Below are 18956 nucleotides of genomic sequence, written 5' to 3' on the forward strand. Positions count from 1 at the left end.
TTCATTAACTTAAGGAAAACTTGACGGTTAATTTAAGCGGACCTAATTAACCCGGGGTGATGAGTTTCATAATTTATCGAAAGATCAACTGGAAATCTTTTTATTATGCAAGTGTAACATATGTGGAGATGACCCCCTTAGCTATTCTATCATCCATTCATTCCATTTCATCAATTTCATATTTACATTCTGTCTAGTTTATTTAACTTGTTTCGTTATTTCAATTTTCGTATAAACTTAAATCCCCCTTTACTTTAATGTCAATTTAGTTAGAAATCATTTTAGTTTGTGTTTTTAAAAGCATTTTGAGTCTTTGGTTTGTCTTAGTGTTTTAAAGTTTAGTTTTACATTCTTTGAGTCTAGTTTAGTGTTTTATATTGTGTTTTTACGTTTTTGAGTCAGTTTCCAAGAGATTTGCAATCCCTCCTAATCCCCGGTCCAGAACGATCCCTACTTATACTTATACTACAATTGTCAAAAAGAGGGTTTAATTTGTGCGCGTATAAATCCCGCATCAAATTTTGGCGCCGTTGCCGGGGATTAGAAAATTTGCTAATCCCTTGGATTGTTTGTTTCTGTATTGTCTTTTAGATTTAGTTTTTATTTGTGTTTTGTTTGTTAAGAACAACATGGCACTTGATAACGCTTCTCTTTTGTCACAGCTCATGGAAAGGTCCCAAATGCAAAGAGTTGATATATCTAATCTTCAATCAAGGAATAACGTGTTTTCCAATACTTACAATTCGGATTGGAGTGATCATTCAAACTCTATGTGGTGGGAACCTCAAAATGCTCAACAAGGAGGATATTGGCAGCCACCACAACCTCATATTCAATATGCCCAACCAAATTTAAGTTTGTCAATAGATTATAATCAAAAGCTTAACGAATTAATTTGTATGGTGCAGGGCTCACAAAATCAAGACAATGAGGCTCGACAAGAAGACAAAAGGTTGGATCACTTGGAAAAGCAAATTGGGCAGATAGCGGAGTTCGTAGGACAATTTTGCGACCAAGGCAAACTCCCTAGTTGAACCATTGTAAATCCGAAGGGAGGATTTGAAGCACCTTTGCCGGAAGCACTTATTGCTCCTACGCCATCTAATTCAAGTAAGGTTGTTCCAATTAGTTCTAACCCCATTCCACCTAATATCCCTATTCCTTGCAGGTTCATGAATTCCAAGGAAGAAGAAAGTGAAAAAGACATCTTGGAAGACCTTCCAAAGGTGCAAAGTAGGGAATTTCATGAATTCATCAAAGGGGATATACTTGAGACAACAATGCCCAAAGAAGTTGAATTTGATGACATTGGACAAGTCATAACCATCACATGCAATCTGGCCAAGTCCAATATCCCTGAAACTTTCAAAGGAGTGGTGTTTGTCATTGAGTTCTTGTCAGACAAAACAAGTAAGTCATTTTTTTCAAATTCCATTACATTTTATACTAACTTGTTGTTTTTTATGAATCAGGCACCTACATTAGAATTCAAACCAATGCCGGTTCACTTCAAGTATCACCTTCCATTCAAGGACCAATTCCATGCCGTTTGATTTTATTTATGTTAAAAAAAAATAAATAAATAATAATAATAATAATAAAAGTGGCGAGGCTTCACAAAGGTTGTTTACTTAAAGACCCACTACGTGGCAAAACTCTTGAAGCGGAAGGCATCGAGACGGAAGGCATCGGGGCAGAAGACATAGGAGCGGAAGGCATCGGAGATAGAGGCATCGAAGATAGAGCATTCGAGGCCTCAATACTTGGCCAAACGCTGGATGATCCAGGAAAAAGGTGCCTCTGGAGGAAAGACGAAAACCTTTGACGGTCACTTTGAATCCGACCTTCAGACTCTTGCAGTTCATCAAGCTTCCTCTTCATGCCCGTCGAATAGTTGTTGGCAAGCACGTGCAAACTTCTATTCCCATGCTTAAGCAGTTTGATCTCCTGTTTAAGACTTTCCACCTCTGCCATCAATGATTCCACCTGACGGGAGCGGGCAAGCAGGCGTTGGCCCATGTTGGACACAGAACTCGCACACTGAACACTAAGTGCGAGGGACTCTTGAACGGCCAACTCATCGGACCGTCCTGAACAGCAGCCTACTATCTTTTGGAGTGAGGAGGTTCCTAGCTACTATTGTAGCTGTTGTGGCGTCCTGCATCACGGAGTCTTCACCTGTGAGAGGACCGTTAGAAGATAAGAAAGAAGGGCGCCATACGTTACCTTGACGCGGCGCGGCCGTATCACTGCTGAGACTCAATTCTAAGCTAAGGTTCGATGGGTTTGCCATTTTTCAAAAGTGTTCAAAGAGATGGGGTGGATGGAGTTAATTCTCAAAGGGCCGGAGTCGATTTTCAAGAATGGGAATTCTTCAGAGTGTGTTTGTTGTGGTGATCGATAGCTCTATAAGAAGCCAAGGCGACGCGTCCACCAATTCGAAAAGCCGGAATTTCCGGCGTAATTTAGGCGACGCGTTCTCTGCTTTTCAGAAGACGCGTTCAACTTTGTCAAAAGATTTCTGACAAAGCTGAAAACACGTGGAGGCCATCATCGCAACTACACATCTTTAGCCGACAAAGCGCAAAGTTCGGCGACGCTTTCTCTGCTTTTCAGAAGACGTGTGCAGCTTTGTCAAAAGGAGCCGCATCTGCACTACCACGTGTCGTTCAGAAAGCGAAGGGGCGTCGTTCAGAAATCGAAGGGGCGCCTGCTCAGAAATCGAAGAGGTGTATTCAAAGATCGAAGAGGCGCCACTATTTCAAAAAGCCGGATTTGCGGGATCAAAACGTTTGTCGACAAGGGTAAAAGGTACCACCACTTGATATTATCTCTATATATGTCGACCTTCGTCTTTTATGGCAGGGCAAACCTGAAGAAAATGCCCAACTCTCTCTCACCTCTGAGGGCGCACTCCCAGCAAAGCCTTTCGAAATACTCAATTCTTTCTTCTTCCCCAAAGATGATACCAGATGCCTGGAGTACATATGACCCAGGAGGAAACGGCGGATTGAAGCATGTGCTGATTCATTCACCGCTTCTTCAAAGCAAAGGTATCTCATATCATCAAGGTCAAAAGCAAAAATATCTCATATCATGCTCTTTCCCTGTCTTTTTCTTTGTCCTTGTTCTTACTTGCATGGCAAAGTAAAAGAAGCAATCACCCGGCACTTGGAGTCAGTCTACCGATCTGGAGCCAACTGCCTGGAATCTATTCCTGATTGCTTACCTAGCGTTGCTCTCGAGTAGTCATCTTCAACGGTTGTTACACTTCCAGAGAAGGGACCACTCCTGCAAAGATTGAACAAAGAAACAGATAACAGGAGGAAGCTCAAACCTTCGGGGGAAACCAAAAGAACCATCCTGCTGCCCAGTTCAAGAAGTAGCACAAAGGAAAATCAACGATGGGCAGAAACCAGTTCAAGAGTAAGCCTGTGGAATCACAAAGATCAAAGCCTCAATGCAATCACCAAGGAGAAGAGGGAATTTACACTCCATAACCAGATTTGCGTCCCTAAACTCTTCTCTTTGTTAATTACATTATGCCATGTTTAATATGTTTAGTTTTTTTTTGTGTGTTTACTTATGTTTTGTGTGAATCTATGGTTAAAACATTGAGGACAATGTTTGATTTAAGTGTGGGGGGGTAACTAAAGTGTTTTGATGCAAATTCGTAGGGTTTTATCCACCATAACTTCTAATGTTGTTCCTTGCTATTTTAAGGTGTTTTTAAGTTGTTTTAGAGTGTTTTAGTGTGTTTTGTTTTATAATTCGAAAATCCCATAAAAATTTGAAAAATTGTTTTGAAAAACCCAAAAAGAGTTGTTTTAAAGTTGTTTTTGTGTGTGTGTTTGTGTCTTAGGGTACCTTCCAACACAACGATAAGGATTTGGTTTATAATTGCATGACGGTTAGAAAGAGTTATAAACATAGAGAAAAGTTTGATTTACTCTTGGTATATGCTTGGTTATGGTTATAATGTATGACTTCACATGCAATCATAAAAGAAAAAAAAAAATTCGTTTTTGTAACATGCTTGAAGGAAGAAACTCAAACAAACGCTACATCCCTGTGAGACTCGAGCCATTACTTTCTTTGGAGAGTTATTTTCTGTGATTCTTTATTTTCTAAAGTTGTTGCATGATCTCATTATTCCTTGCTTGGTTGCTACTTAGAATGCAATTGTATCATGATAGAACTAAATGCTAGAACTCATGCCCATTTCATTCAAAGCATGTTATTGATTTGCATAACACATATTCAAGAAGAAGTTGTGTAGTGACCACCACCATAGCCAAATAGCCTTACTTCCCATACTTCATATATGTTGTAAGTTTTAACCCCGTTGAGCCTTGTTTAGCCTTTATTCTTTGTTTACCCACATTTTCCTCACCTAGCCTAGTTTAGGACAATCCCCACCCTTGTTCTTAAAAGATAGTGAGCATGACTTAATTGAATTCCTTTTGAGTTACATTATGAAAGAAAATAAGTGTGGGGGAGAGAATGTTTAAGTGTTGATGTTTTGAGATTCAAAAGAAAAGAAAAAAAAAAGAGAAAAGAAAGAAAGAAAGAAAAAAAAAAAAGAGCTTGAAAAAAAAATAAAAAAAAATAAAAAAAAATAAAAAAAATGAAAGAATAAGTGATTGAAGAAAGGTTCCAAAACACCAATTCTGGGCGTAAATTGTCTAAATTCTCCATTTTTGTTCAAAAGTTGAGTTTTCATTCAAAAGTGAATTCTAAGTTGATTCAAATGCTTTGCTCACTATTTCTTTAAAAACCTTTGTTTTCCATATCTCTTCTTTGTTATCCACATACCCCAAGCCCCGTTACAACCCTTGACTTCTATCTTCAGTGTTGTGTATTTCAATTTGTGGAGTTTGAACTTGGTATGAGCATATGGTATCACTGGTTCTCGCGTCTAAGTAGTAGCATTCCATTCATGAGATCATATCTAAACATGCTTATTAACTCCAGAAATTGCTTCATTTGAAATACATATATGTGAGTGTTCGTTTTTATGATTACATCAATCTTCTCACATATAACTAGTTTAGGGTGTGTAGTCAGAAAATCTGTGTGAAAAAGAGAGCATATCTTGTAAGGAATTGAGCAAATTCTCTAAGGCATGTTACTACATTCAAAATATAGTTTTAAATGCTTAATTGTGAATTAGTATGTGGTGACTATGATTAAGAATGTACTTAAGTGTCAAGATGGCTAAAATCTGTGGGAATAATGATTTTTAACTTGTCTTGTGCATTGGAAATCCGTGAGACGATTGTTGGAAGGTGTAGGTTGTGTTTTGTTCGTTTTGTCTAGTTTCGTGTTCTTTTGTTTTGTTTTGCTCGAGGACTAGCAAAAGATAAGTGTGGGGGTATTTGATAGGAGCATATTCATGCGACTTAAATAGCTTGTTCTCGTACATTTACGTTATGTTTCTTTAGTTATTTTAGTACTTTAAGCTATTTTCGTGTGTTTGTAGGTCCAAAGGGCTAAAGGAGCAAAAAGATGCATTTTGGAGACTTTTGGAGCACTTTTGGGCTAAGGACGGATAGCTTATGCTTGAAGCCAAAGTGTTGGACGAAATTGAAGACCTAATTGGAGCCAAAGTGTTGGAACCTTGTTCTCTTTAGTTTTAGGACATTTAAACCTTTCCTAATCCCAATCATGCCATGCATAACACACATCCATTCTAACACATTGTCATTGAACATGCATTTCCTTCATTAGTTAACCCACATGCACTTATCACTTATCATCACCACATATCATATCACTTAATCACTTATCACTTATCATCACCACTTAACCACTTATCATATCATAACCACATATCATATCACTTATCACTTATCACTTAACATAACATCCACCCACTTCACCTACAACATCCACCCACTTCACCTACAACATCCACCTACTTCACCTACAACATCCACCCACTTCACCTACAACATCCACCTACTTCACCTACAACATCCACTTCACCTACAACATCCACCTACTTCACCTACAACATCCACCTACTTCACCTACAAATGACATAGCCATATGTTCCCTCCACTACTCCTATAAATACCCTTGCATTCATTCATTCATGAACATCTCATTTCATACACAACACACCATTTTTCCATTTCCCTTGTAATCCAAACACCATTTTTCCATTTCCCTATTAATCCAAACACCACTCCCCAAACCATTCACACCATCAAACTATCCTTAGACCTTGTGCTACAACAACGAGGAAGAGAAGAGTGCCTAAACGTTCATACAATTCAAGTTTGAGTTGTTGGAATGTTTAGGTGTTTCTTTGATTTCAATGTTTAAATTCAATTCTCTTTGTTTGTACGTATGAGGAATGGAAGAGAAGAGTGCCTAAACGTTCATACAATTCAAGTTTGAGTTGTTGGAATGTTTAGGTATTTCTTTGATTTCAAAGTTATAATAAACTAAACCCCCTTTAGCTAGGGGGTGATTCGAAATATATGTTTATGCTTGCATTTTGATTTGATTACTTCTAATTGCATTTCATAAGTTGTTGATTCAATTTGTTTAACCGTTTGATTGATAACTTATTTATGTATGTTTATTAAGAATGCGCGCTTAATTTTCATGCATGAATATGACGCTAGAATATAAGTGATTTTCACTTAATCGTTATGAACTTATATTCACAAGTAGTGGAGGTTGCTAATAAACAATCGCGTTAAATGAATTCTTGGCACGAGTTTCATGCTCATCATAGTAACGAATGCCTCGTCAACACTTATAGTTTTCATAATGCTTAATGATCTTTGATTGTATCTTTATTGTGTTGTTCACGTAAAGGACTTTTGGAGAATGTTGTGAATTGCGTTGCGCTAACCCATCCAATTCATTAACTTAAGGAAAACTTGACGGTTAATTTAAGCGGACCTAATTAACCCGGGGTGATGAGTTTCATAATTTATCGAAAGATCAACTGGAAATCTTTTTATTATGCAAGTGTAACATATGTGGAGATGACCCCCTTAGCTATTCTATCATCCATTCATTCCATTTCATCAATTTCATATTTACATTCTGTCTAGTTTATTTAACTTGTTTCGTTATTTCAATTTTCGTATAAACTTAAATCCCCCTTTACTTTAATGTCAATTTAGTTAGAAATCATTTTAGTTTGTGTTTTTAAAAGCATTTTGAGTCTTTGGTTTGTCTTAGTGTTTTAAAGTTTAGTTTTACATTCTTTGAGTCTAGTTTAGTGTTTTATATTGTGTTTTTACGTTTTTGAGTCAGTTTCCAAGAGATTTGCAATCCCTCCTAATCCCCGGTCCAGAACGATCCCTACTTATACTTATACTACAATTGTCAAAAAGAGGGTTTAATTTGTGCGCGTATAAATCCCGCATCAGGAGTTCGCCTTGGTCTCGAAACTGTCCTACGAACTCCGCGATCTGCCCAATTTGCTTATCCAAGTGGTCCAACCTTTGTGGTGGCTGCATAGGCGTTGAATAGAACTCCTCATATGGCTGCCAATATCCTTCTTGTTGAGCCTCATTGTCTTGATTTTGTGAGCCCTGCACTAAACAAATTAATTCATTAAGCTTTTGATTATAATCTATTGACGAACTTGAGTTTGGTTGGGCATATTGAATATGAGGTTGTGGTGGCTGCCAATATCCTCCTTGTTGAGCATTTTGAGGTTCCCACCACATAGAGTTTGAATGATCACTCCAATCCGAATTGTAAGTATTGGAAAACACGTTATTCCTTGATTGAAGATTAGATATATCAACTCCTTGCATTTGGGACCTTTCCATGAGCTGTGACAAAAGAGAAGCGTTATCAAGTGCCATGTTGTTCTTAACAAACAAAACACAAATAAAAACTAAATCTAAAAGACAATACAGAAACAAACAATCCAAGGGATTAGCAAATTTTCTAATCCCCGGCAACGGCGCCAAAATTTGATGCGAGATTTATACGCACACAAATTAAACCCTCTTTTTGTCAAATTGTAGTATAGGTGCAAGTAGGGATCGTTCTGGACCGGGGATTAGGAGGGATTGTTAATCTCTTGGAAACTGACTCAAAAACGTAAAAACACAATATAAAACACTAAACTAGACTCAAAGAATGCAAAACTAAACTTTAAAACACTAAGACAAACCAAAGACTCAAAATGCTTTTAAAAACACAAACTAAAATGATTTCTAACTAAATTGACATTAAAGTAAAGGGGGATTTAAGTTTATACGAAAATTGAAATAACGAAACAAGTTAAATAAACTAGACAGAATGTAAATATGAAATTGATGAAATGGAATGAATGGATGGTAGAATAGCTAAGGGGTTCATCTCCATACATGTTATACTTGCATAATAAAACGATTTCCAATTGCATTTCAATAAATCATTAATTCTCAACACTCCAAGTTAATTAGGTCCGCTTAAATTAACCGTCAAGTTTTCCTTAAGTTAATGAATTGGATGGGTTAGCGCAACGCAATTCACAACATTCTCCAAAAGTCCTTTACGTGAACAGCACAATAAAGATACAATCAAAGATCATTAAGCATTATGAAAACTATAGTGTTGACGAGGCATTCGTTACTACGATGAGCATGAAACTCGTGCCAAGAATTCATTTAACGCGATTGTTTATAAGCAACCTCCACTACTTGTGAATATAAGTTCATAACGATTAGGTGAAAATCACTTATATTCTAGCATCATATTCATGCATGAAAATTAAGCGCGCATTCTTAATAAACATACATAAATAAGTTATCAATCAAACGGTTAAACAAATTGAATCAACAACTTATGAAATGCAATTAGATGTAATCAAATCAAAATGCAAGCATAAACATATATTTCGAATCACCCCCTAGCTAAGGGGGGGTTTAGTTCCTCATACAAAACAAAGAGAATTAAAATTAAACATTGAAATCAAAGAAACACCTAAACATTCCAACAACTCAAACTTGAATTGTATGAACGTTTAGGCCCTCTTCTCTTCCTCTTTATTGTAGCATAAGGTCTAAGGATAGTTGGTTTGGGGGATGGAAGTGTGGAATGGAAGAGGAGTGGTGGAGAAGTGGAAGGGGAATGGAAAAATGGTGTTTGGATTATAAGGGGAGACTCACGGCTAAGAGAGAAAGGGATGTGTTTGTGGTGCGTTGTGTATGAAATGAGATGTCCATGAATGAATGAATGCAAGGGTATTTATAGGAGTAGTGGAGGGAACATATGGCTATGTCATTTGTAGGTGAAGTAGGTGGATGTTGTAGGTGAAGTAGGTGGATGTTGTAGGTGAAGTGGATGTTGTAGGTGAAGTAGGTGGATGTTGTAGGTGAAGTGGGTGGATGTTGTAGGTGAAGTGGGTGGATGTTGTAGGTGAAGTAGGTGGATGTTGTAGGTGAAGTAGGTGGATGATATGTTAAGTGATAAGTGATAAGTGATATGATATGTGGTTATGATATGATAAGTGGTTAAGTGGTGATGATAAGTGATAAGTGATTAAGTGATATGATATGTGGTGATGATAAGTGATAAGTGCATGTGGGTTAACTAATGAAGGAAATGCATGTGCAATGACAATGTGTTAGAATGGATGTGTGTTATGCATGGCATGATTGGGATTAGGAAAGGTTTAAATGTCCTAAAACTAAAGAGAACAAGGTTCCAACACTTTGGCTCCAATTAGGTCTTCAATTTCGTCCAACACTTTGGCTTCAAGCATAAGCTATCCGTCCTTAGCCCAAAAGTGCTCCAAAAGTCTCCAAAATGCATCTTTTTGCTCCTTTAGCCCTTTGGACCTACAAACACACGAAAATAGCTTAAAGTACTAAAATAACTAAAGAAACATAACGTAAATGTACGAGAACAAGCCATTTAAGTCGCATAAATATGCTCCTATCAAATACCCCCACACTTAGCTTTTGCTAGTCCTCGAGCAAAACAGAAAAACAAAACAAAAAGAACAAAACACAACCTACACCTTCCAACAATCGTATCAGGGACTTCCAATGCACATGACAAGTTAAAAATCATTATTCTCACAGATTTGAGCCATCTTTACACTTAAGTACATTCTTAATCATAGTCACCACATACTAGTTCACAATTAAGCAATTAAAACACATTTCAAATGTAGTAACATGCCTTTAGAGAATTCCCTCAATTTCTTACTAGATGTACTCTCGTTTTTCACACAGATTTTCTGACTACACACCCTACACTAGGTATATGTGAGAAGATTGATGTAAACATGTAGACGAACACTCACATATGTTATAATAAGGAAAGCATTTTCTGGAGTTAATAAGCATGTTTAGATATGATCTCATGAATGGAATGCTACTACTTAGACGCGAGAACCAGTGACACCATAAGCTCATACCAAGTTCAAACTCCACAATTGAAATACATAACACTCAATATAGAAGTCAAAGGGTAGTAACGGGGCTAGGGTATTGGCTAACAATGAAAGGTGAAGGATAAACAAACATTCTTAAAGCAATAGTGAGCAAAGTATTGAATTAGGCACTTAGAATTCCCTTAAGAACGCAGAAGTCAACTTTGAACACCCAAGGGAAAATCACACAAAACTTAGGGCCATATTCAACTTTTTGGACCCTTTCTTCAACCATCAACGCTCGTGAGTTCATTCTTTCTTATTTTCACTCCTTTTTTTTTTTTTTTTTTTTTTTTTTTTTTTTTTTTCTTCTTTTTCTTTTGAATCTCAAAACATACATATAAACGTAAGAACAAACTTTTACTCCCCCACACTCATTTTCTTGCATAATGTAACTCAAAAGGAATTCATTTAAGTCATGCTCACTAAACTTTAAGAACAAGGGTATAGGAAAGTCCTACTCTAAGCTAGGTAAGGGGTGATGTGGGTAAACAAGGAATAAAGGCAAAAGGAGGCTCAACGGGGTTAAAACTTACAACATATACGAAGTATGGGAAGTAAGGCTATTTGGCTATGGTGGTGGTCACTACACAACTTCTTCTTGAATATGTGTTATGCAAATCAATAACATGCTTTGAATGAAATGGGCATGAGTTCTAGCATTTGGAACTATATGATGAAACGCCTTCTAAGTAGTAACCAAGCAAAGAATAATGAGATCATGCAACGACTTTAGAAAACAAGAAATCACAGATTATACTCTCCAAAGAACGTTATAGGCTCAAGTCTCTCAGGGTTGTAGCGTTTGTTTGAGTTCCTTCCTTCAAGCATGTTACAAAAACGAATTTTTTTCTTTTATGATTGCATGTGAAGTCATAAATTATAACCATAACCAAGCATATACCAAGAGTAAATCAAACTTTTCTCTATGTTTATAACTCTTTCTAACCGTCATGCAATTATAAACCAAATCCTTATCATTGTGTTGGAAGGTACCCTAAGACACAAACACACAAAAACGACTCTTAAAACAACTCTTTTTGGGTTTTTCAAAACAATTTTTCAAATTTTTATGGGATTTTCAAATTATAAAACAAAACACACTAAAACACTCTAAAACAACTTAAAAACACCTTAAAACAGCAAGAAACAACATTTGAAGTTATGGGTGATAAAATCCTACGAATTTTCATCAAAACACTTTAGTTACCCCCCCACACTTAAATCAAACATTGTCCTCAATGTTTTAAGCATAGATTCACACAAAACATAAGTAAACACACAAAAAGCAACTAAACATATTAAACATGGCATAATGTAATTAACAAAGAGAAGAGTTTAGGGACGCAAATCTGGTTATGGAGTGTAAATTCCCTCTTCTCCTTGGTGATTGCATTGAGGCTTTGTGATAGGAGCATATTTATGCACCTTAGTTTAGCTTGTTTTTGTGCATTTATAGTGTTTTTCCTTACTAAAGTAGTCTTTTAAGCTAGTTTTATGTATTTTCAGGTTTTAAGGGCAAAGTATGCAAAAGGATGCATTTTGGAGCCTTTTGGAGCAAATTAGAGCTTGGAATGGATATCATATGCTTGGAGCCAAGAGGATGGACGAAATTGAAGACTTGAAGATGATGATTCCTACTTGAGCAAGGTTTCCTAGTTGAAGTAGGAAAGTCCCTGATGGAAGAAGGTTTCCTAGTTGAAGTAGGAAAGTCCCTGATGGAAGATGGTTTCCTAGTTGAATTAGGATCCCTAGTTAAAATGGGTTTCCTAGTTGAATTAGGATTCCTAGAAGAACAAAGTTTCCTACTCAAATAAGGTTTCCTACTTGATGAAGGAAAGTCAAAATCCAAATGGTCTCAAGTGAAGCAACAAAGAAGTTTTCCAAGTCCAAGAAGGAGAAGAATTCCAAGATGAAGAAGGATTAGCTTTCCTAATCCTAATGCACAAGGTTTTCAGCCACAAAGAGGAGTCCTAAACACTTTAGGACACCTTATCCTAATCCTATAGGGATGCCATGCACTTTACCTTATCTTGGAGGGTTTCTAGAAGCCTTAGATGCCCTATCCTATCTTTGCCGTGGGTTTTATCCAAATCCCCTTAGTTTTAGGCTTTCTAGAAGCCCTAACATTATCCCTACAAAGGTGCCGCACCCTTATCTCTTTTTCCCTACAAATTTGGCCCTTAAAACATGATTCTAGGAACCTTATCTTATCTCCTACAAAAGTGGCGCCCCAATTCCTTCTAGAAAGCTGATTTCCCTTGCCGCACAAGGCATTCTAGAAGCCTTATCACCTTATCTCCTTACCTGCCGCACCTAGGAAGCATTATCCCTTTCTATTTCTGATTTCTAAGCCTATTTCCTTGTGGATTTGGGTTATTCAAGTCCATATCTGATTACCCTAGGGTTTTAAGTGCCTATATATACTCATATTAACCCCTAGATCAGATCACCACCCCTCATACACATTCATTAATTCCAGAAATTCGTCCAACCCTCTCCACATCCTTGCCGCAGCCACCAAACACCTTTCTCCTTAGTTTTAAGCTTTGCCACACCATCCCCTTCCCCTAAACACTACTACATCCCTCCATAACCATGCATCCATACACCTAAGGCCCTAAACCTGTCCCTAGACCCTTGCCGCACCAAGGAGGAGGAGAAGGAAGCTCGGGAGTTCATGCAATTCGAGTTCGCGTCGCTGGAATTTCTAGGTGTTTCTTTTCCTTTGAATTCAATGTTTAATTTCAATTCTCTTTGTTTTGTGCGTATGAGGAACTAAACCCCCCCTTGGCTAGGGGGGGATTCGAAACCATGAACATACTTGCTATATGATTTGATTACTTCTAATTGCGTTTCATAAGTTGTGAATTCAATTTACTTATCTATGTGAATTACATTGATTTGTGTGTGTTGGTTGAGAGTGCACGCTTAATTATCATGCATAAATTGGATGCTAGGATATAAGGAAATTTCACCTAATCGTTATGGAATTATATTCACAAGTAGTAAAGGTTGATGATCTCAATCGTGTTAAGTAAATTCTTGGCATAAGTTTCATGCAATCATAGTAACAAGTGCTTCGTCAATGCTTATGGTTTTCATAGAACTTAATGATTCTTGCTTGTATCTCTATTATGCAATCATGTAGGGGACTTGTGGGGAATGTTTTGGGTTGTCGTATGCAATCATCCAATTCAATAACGTTAGGAAAATCTGAAGGTTAATTTAAGCGAACCTAATTAACTTGGGGCGTTGAGAATTCATGGGTTATTGAAAAGCAATTGGAAATCGTTTTATATGCAAGTATAACATGTGTGGAGATGAACCCCTAGCTAGCTTCCATTCCATTCGATTCCATCAAATTCGTTTTACAATCTGTTCTAATTTAAAAAGTTTGTTTTGTTTTTAATTTCGTCCAAAACCAATCCCCCTTTACTTTGTTGAGTCATAGTAGTTAGAAACCACTTTAGTTTGTGTTTTTAAGTGTCTTAGGTCAAAGTAAAACCAATTTTCGTCCAAAGTTGTGTCTAGTGTTCAAAACTGCCCAGATTGTGTTTTTAAGGCAGTTTTGAGTGTTTTGGTGCTGTTTTGAGTCTTTTGGTTTGTTTTGGTGTTTTAAAGTTTAGTTTTGCATTCTTTGAGTCTAGTATAGTGTTTTAAACTTGTTTTTACATATTTGAGTCAGTTTCCAAGTGATTAACAATCCCTCCTAATCCCCGGTCCAGAACGATCCCTACTTACATTCTTCACTACAATTGATAAAAAGAGGGTTTAATTTGTGTGCGTATAATTCTCGCTTCAAATTTTGGCGCCGTTGCCGGGGATTAGCAACTTTGCTAATCCCTTGGATTGTTATTTTCGTTTTTCTTATTAGATCAGATTCTTATGTTATTTTGTTTCTTGTTTTAGATACTTGTTTATGACTCGGAGTTCTAATCCGGTTCACGAACATATTTTAGACTTTGACGACGATTTTGAGCGTGAGTTGAGACGTAAGAGGAAGAACCCGGAACCTAGTGAATCAAGTGCAAGTTCCGAGTCCGTTTCTGAATTTGAAGAAGAAGTGGAAGACATGGCAGCGGACAACCGAACAATCAAGGAGCTTTCCGCTTCGGGATTGGCCAATGCCGCACCCTTGTGCATCCAATACCCAAGGGCGGCTCAAGACAAGACTGCTGAGTTCGAATTGAAGTCAAGCCTGTTACATCACATTCCGAAGTACCATGGGCTATCCATGGAAGATCCGAACAAACACTTGAAGGAGTTTGAAGTCGTTTGCTTAAGCATGACTCCGGTGAACGTAGATGAGAGCATCTTGAAGATGAAGGCCTTTCCCTTTTCTCTCCAAGAGAAAGCGAAAGATTGGTTGTACGAATTGGCTCCCGGAACTGTCACATCATGGGAGAGCATGAAACGGGCTTTCTTGGAGAAGTTTTTCCCAACTTCTCGAGTCATCCTCCTACGAAAAAGGATAAGTGGAATTCAACAAGATGAAGGTGAATCCTTTCCTACTTATTATGAACGTTTTAAATCTCTGGTTGCTTCATGTCCACAGCATCAAATGAAGGAGGAACTACTTCTACAATACTTTTACGAGGGACTTCTACCTATTGAACGTCAAATGCTAGATGCCTCAGCGGGTGGAGCCTTGGTGGACAAGACCCCCACGGCTGCAAAGACCTTGATTGCTAATCGAGCATTGAATGCTCAACAATACGAAGGCGTTGGACAGAGGAGTACCCCACGGCAACACCAAGTCAATGAGGTAAGTACCATAACCGAACTTCAAAATCAAATGGCTAACCTTACTACGTTGCTTTCTCAGGTGGTGGAAGGTCCAAAAGTCAAAACCGTAGCTTCTTGTGGCGTATGCTCCATGCAAGGACACCCTACGGACAAATGCCCACAATTGATCGAGAATGGAGGGTGGGAGACACTCAATGTCGTGGGATATGGCAACCAATACCAAACACGTGGTGATCCGTTTTCTAATACTTACAATCCCGGTTGGCGTGATCATCCGAATTTCAAATGGCGAGACCCCCAACAAGGTCAACAACAAAGCGGATTTAGGCAACAACCCCCGGGTTTCTATCAAAAGCCGTTGGCACCACCACAAGCCCAAGCACAACCTGCCCAAAGCAATGTAGGTAATTCAAGTGATAATGATAAGATTTTTCAATTACTTACTACTTTGACGCAGGAAGTCCAAACTCAAAACAAAGAGAGGCAAATCCAAGACAAGAGGGTGGACAACTTGGAGAAGCAAGTGGGACAGATTGCCGAGTTCATGGGGCAATTTCGTGAGCAAGGAAGGTTGCCTAGCTCAACGGTGGTCAATCCGAAAGGTGGATTCGAATCTGCAAAAGCTATGCATTTGCGAAGTGGAAAGCAAGTCGGATCTGACCTCAACCCATCCAAATCACGTTCCAACGAGGAGGACGAGTTGAGAATTGAAGAGGAGGATCAAAGGCCACTCACGGCCAAGGTGGAACCAAATGTGCCGCAAGTTCCAAGTGATCCCAAGTCGACCAATTCATCCAATAAAGGTAAGAACGTGTCAAGTTCGGTTCCTACTAACGATTTTCCTGCGAATGTTCCCTTTCCTAGTAGGTTTAAGCAAACAAAGAAAGAAGAAGCGGAAAATGACATCTTGGAGACGTTTCGGAAAGTTCAAGTTAATATCCCCCTTTTGGATGCAATCAAGCAAGTACCGAGGTACGCCAAGTTCTTGAAGGAACTTTGCACCAATAGGAGGAGGATTTCGACCAAGGAGGTGGTCAAAGTAGGTGAAAACATCTCAGCCATCTTACAACGCAAGCTGCCCCCAAAATGCAAAGATCCGGGTAGTTTTACAATTCCGTGTGTTATTGGTAATTCTAGGTTTGAATCTGCCATGTTAGACCTAGGTGCATCTATAAATGTCATGCCATATTCAATTTATGCATCTATGAACCTAGGAGCGTTGAAAAACGATGGTGTGATCATACAATTAGCCGATAGATCTAATGCCTATCCAAAGGGAGTTTTGGAAGATGTGTTAGTGCAGGTTAATCATTTGATCTTCCCAGCGGACTTCTACGTACTTGAGATGGATGAATCGGACCATGCCCCTTCATTGCCCATCCTCCTCGGAAGGCCATTCATGAAAACTGCTCGTACGAAGATTGACGTATATAATGGCACTTTGACCATGGAATTTGATGGGGAAGTTATTAATTTCAATCTTTCTGATTCTATGAAGTACCCTAGTGAGAATCATTCGTGTTTTGCTATTGATATAATTAACTCTTTGGCGCAGGACTATTTAGACAATTTGAAGGATGATGCACTTGAATTGGTCATTGCACAAGGAAGGAACATGCAAAACATGGAAACAACCACCAAGGAACCCCACGGCATGCATGAGGAATCCTTGGCCGTGCCCCCTAATGAGGATATTGTTGAGATGGTGGCTGCCCTTGAGTCATTGCCATTACAATCGGGTAAGTATTCGGACCCTATTTTAAGTTCAGTTTCGGCTAATAAAATGCTTCCCTCAGTTGTGCAGCCACCTACACTTGAACTTAAGCCGTTGCCTAGTCATTTGAAGTACGTTTTCTTGGGCGAGGATGACACGTTGCCCGTCATTATTTCATCCTCACTCACGGCACAAGAAGAGAGCAAATTGGTACGAGTGCTTAAGGAGTACAAAACAGCAATTGGATGGACCTTGGCCGACATCAAGGGAATTAGCCCTACTACATGCATGCATCGCATACTTCTAGAGGAGGGGTCCAAAACATCCAGAGAGGCTCAACGCCGTCTCAACCCTCCGATGATGGAAGTTGTGAAAAAGGAGGTAATCAAGCTTTTGGATTGTGGAGTAATCTATCCAATCTCGGATAGTAAATGGGTCTCACCCGTGCAATGTGTTCCGAAGAAATCTGGAGTGACTGTGGTTGCAAATGCCGAGAATGAACTTGTTCCTCAACGCATTCAAACCGGTTGGAGGGTGTGCATCGATTATAGGAAGCTAAACGCCGCAACAAGGAAGGATCACTTCCCACTGCCGTTCATCGACCAAATGCTTGAGAGGTTAGCCGGTTATGCTTTCTATTGTTTTCTTGATGGTTATTCTGGTTATAATCAAATTGTCATAACACCCGAAGATCAAGAAAAAACCACTTTTACATGCCCCTTCGGTACTTTTGCATATCGTCGCATGCCTTTTGGTTTATGTAATGCACCTGCTACATTTCAACGATGCATGATGAGCATATTTTCTGATTATGTTGAGAAAATCATTGAAGTATTTATGGATGATTTTAGCGTGTTTGGTGATTCTTTTGATGGTTGCTTGCATAATCTTAGTTTAATCTTAAAACGTTGCGTTGAAACTAACCTTGTTCTTAATTGGGAGAAATGCCATTTCATGGTTAAACAAGGCATAGTTTTAGGTCATATAGTCTCTGAAAACGGTATTGAGGTTGATAAGTCGAAAATAGATCTTGTACGTCACTTACCCTCTCCAACTTCGGTTAGAGAGGTTCGTTCTTTTCTTGGCCATGCAGGATTCTATCGTAGGTTTATCAAGGATTTCTCGAAGGTTGCACAACCTCTTTGCCGTCTCCTACAAAAGGACGTGACGTTTGAATTCACCAAGGAGTGCACGGCATCATTCAACCAACTTAAGGAGTTGTTGACCACGGCACCCATCATTGTTCCACCGGATTGGAGTCTACCTTTCGAGCTCATGTGTGATGCGTCCGACTATGCTTTAGGAGCTGTTTTAGGACAAAGAAAGGACAAGAGGCCGCATGTCATCTACTACGCCTCACGGACATTGAACGATGCACAATTGAACTACTCCACTACGGAAAAAGAACTTCTTGCCGTTGTCTTTGCTTTAGATAAATTTCGATCATATCTAATTGGTACTAAAGTAATTGTTTTCACTGATCATGCAGCTCTGAAGTACTTGCTCACTAAAAAGGAGGCCAAGCCACGCCTAATTCGATGGATGTTGCTACTTCAAGAGTTCGACATAGAGATTCGGGACAAGAAGGGAAGTAAAAACGTGGTGGCTGACCACTTAAGCCGAATGGTGCACAATGAAGAAGCCCTACCAATTGCCGAGACATTCCCCGATGAACAATTGCTGTCCATAAAGGTTAGTACACCTTGGTATGCCGATATAGTTAATTTTTTGGTGTCAAAACGTATTCCAAATGAGTTCACTAGGCACCAACGTGATAAACTTAGGCATGATGCACGGTTTTATGTGTGGGATGATCCGTACTTATGGAAATTTTGCCCCGATCAGATTATACGTCGTTGTGTGCATAATTCTGAATGTCATTCAATTTTGAGTTTTTGCCATACATATGCATGTGGAGGGCACTTTGGCACACAACGCACGGCCCTCAAAGTGTTACAATGTGGATTTTATTGGCCTAGTATTTTTAAGGATGCTAGAACGTTTTGCTTAACATGTGATAAATGCCAAAGAATGGGTGGTATTAGTGCAAGGGACCAAATGCCGCAGGTTTCTATTCTAAATGTTAAAATT

At 38.7% G+C, this 18956-nt stretch overlaps 1 protein-coding gene and 1 long non-coding RNA gene across 2 annotated transcripts in view; both read left to right on the top strand.

Moving 5' to 3' along the window:
• Positions 1 to 18360, top strand: part of LOC148692999 (uncharacterized) — a 42411-nt gene extending 24051 nt beyond the window's left edge. The window contains exons 2-3 of the mRNA XM_088679451.1: positions 15127 to 17540; positions 18355 to 18360. Coding sequence (XP_088535577.1) covers positions 15127 to 17540; positions 18355 to 18360 — 2420 coding nt within the window. The remainder of the gene's footprint in view (positions 1 to 15126; positions 17541 to 18354) is intronic.
• Positions 1 to 18956, top strand: part of LOC148692998 (uncharacterized) — a 63199-nt gene that overhangs the window by 24713 nt on the left and 19530 nt on the right. The gene's annotated exons all lie outside the window — the stretch shown is intronic.

The sequence above is a fragment of the Pyrus communis genome, chromosome 11, assembly GCF_041283825.1.
Source record: "Pyrus communis isolate YQ-2024b chromosome 11, ASM4128382v1, whole genome shotgun sequence".
In the NCBI taxonomy this organism is placed as follows: domain Eukaryota; kingdom Viridiplantae; phylum Streptophyta; class Magnoliopsida; order Rosales; family Rosaceae; genus Pyrus; species Pyrus communis.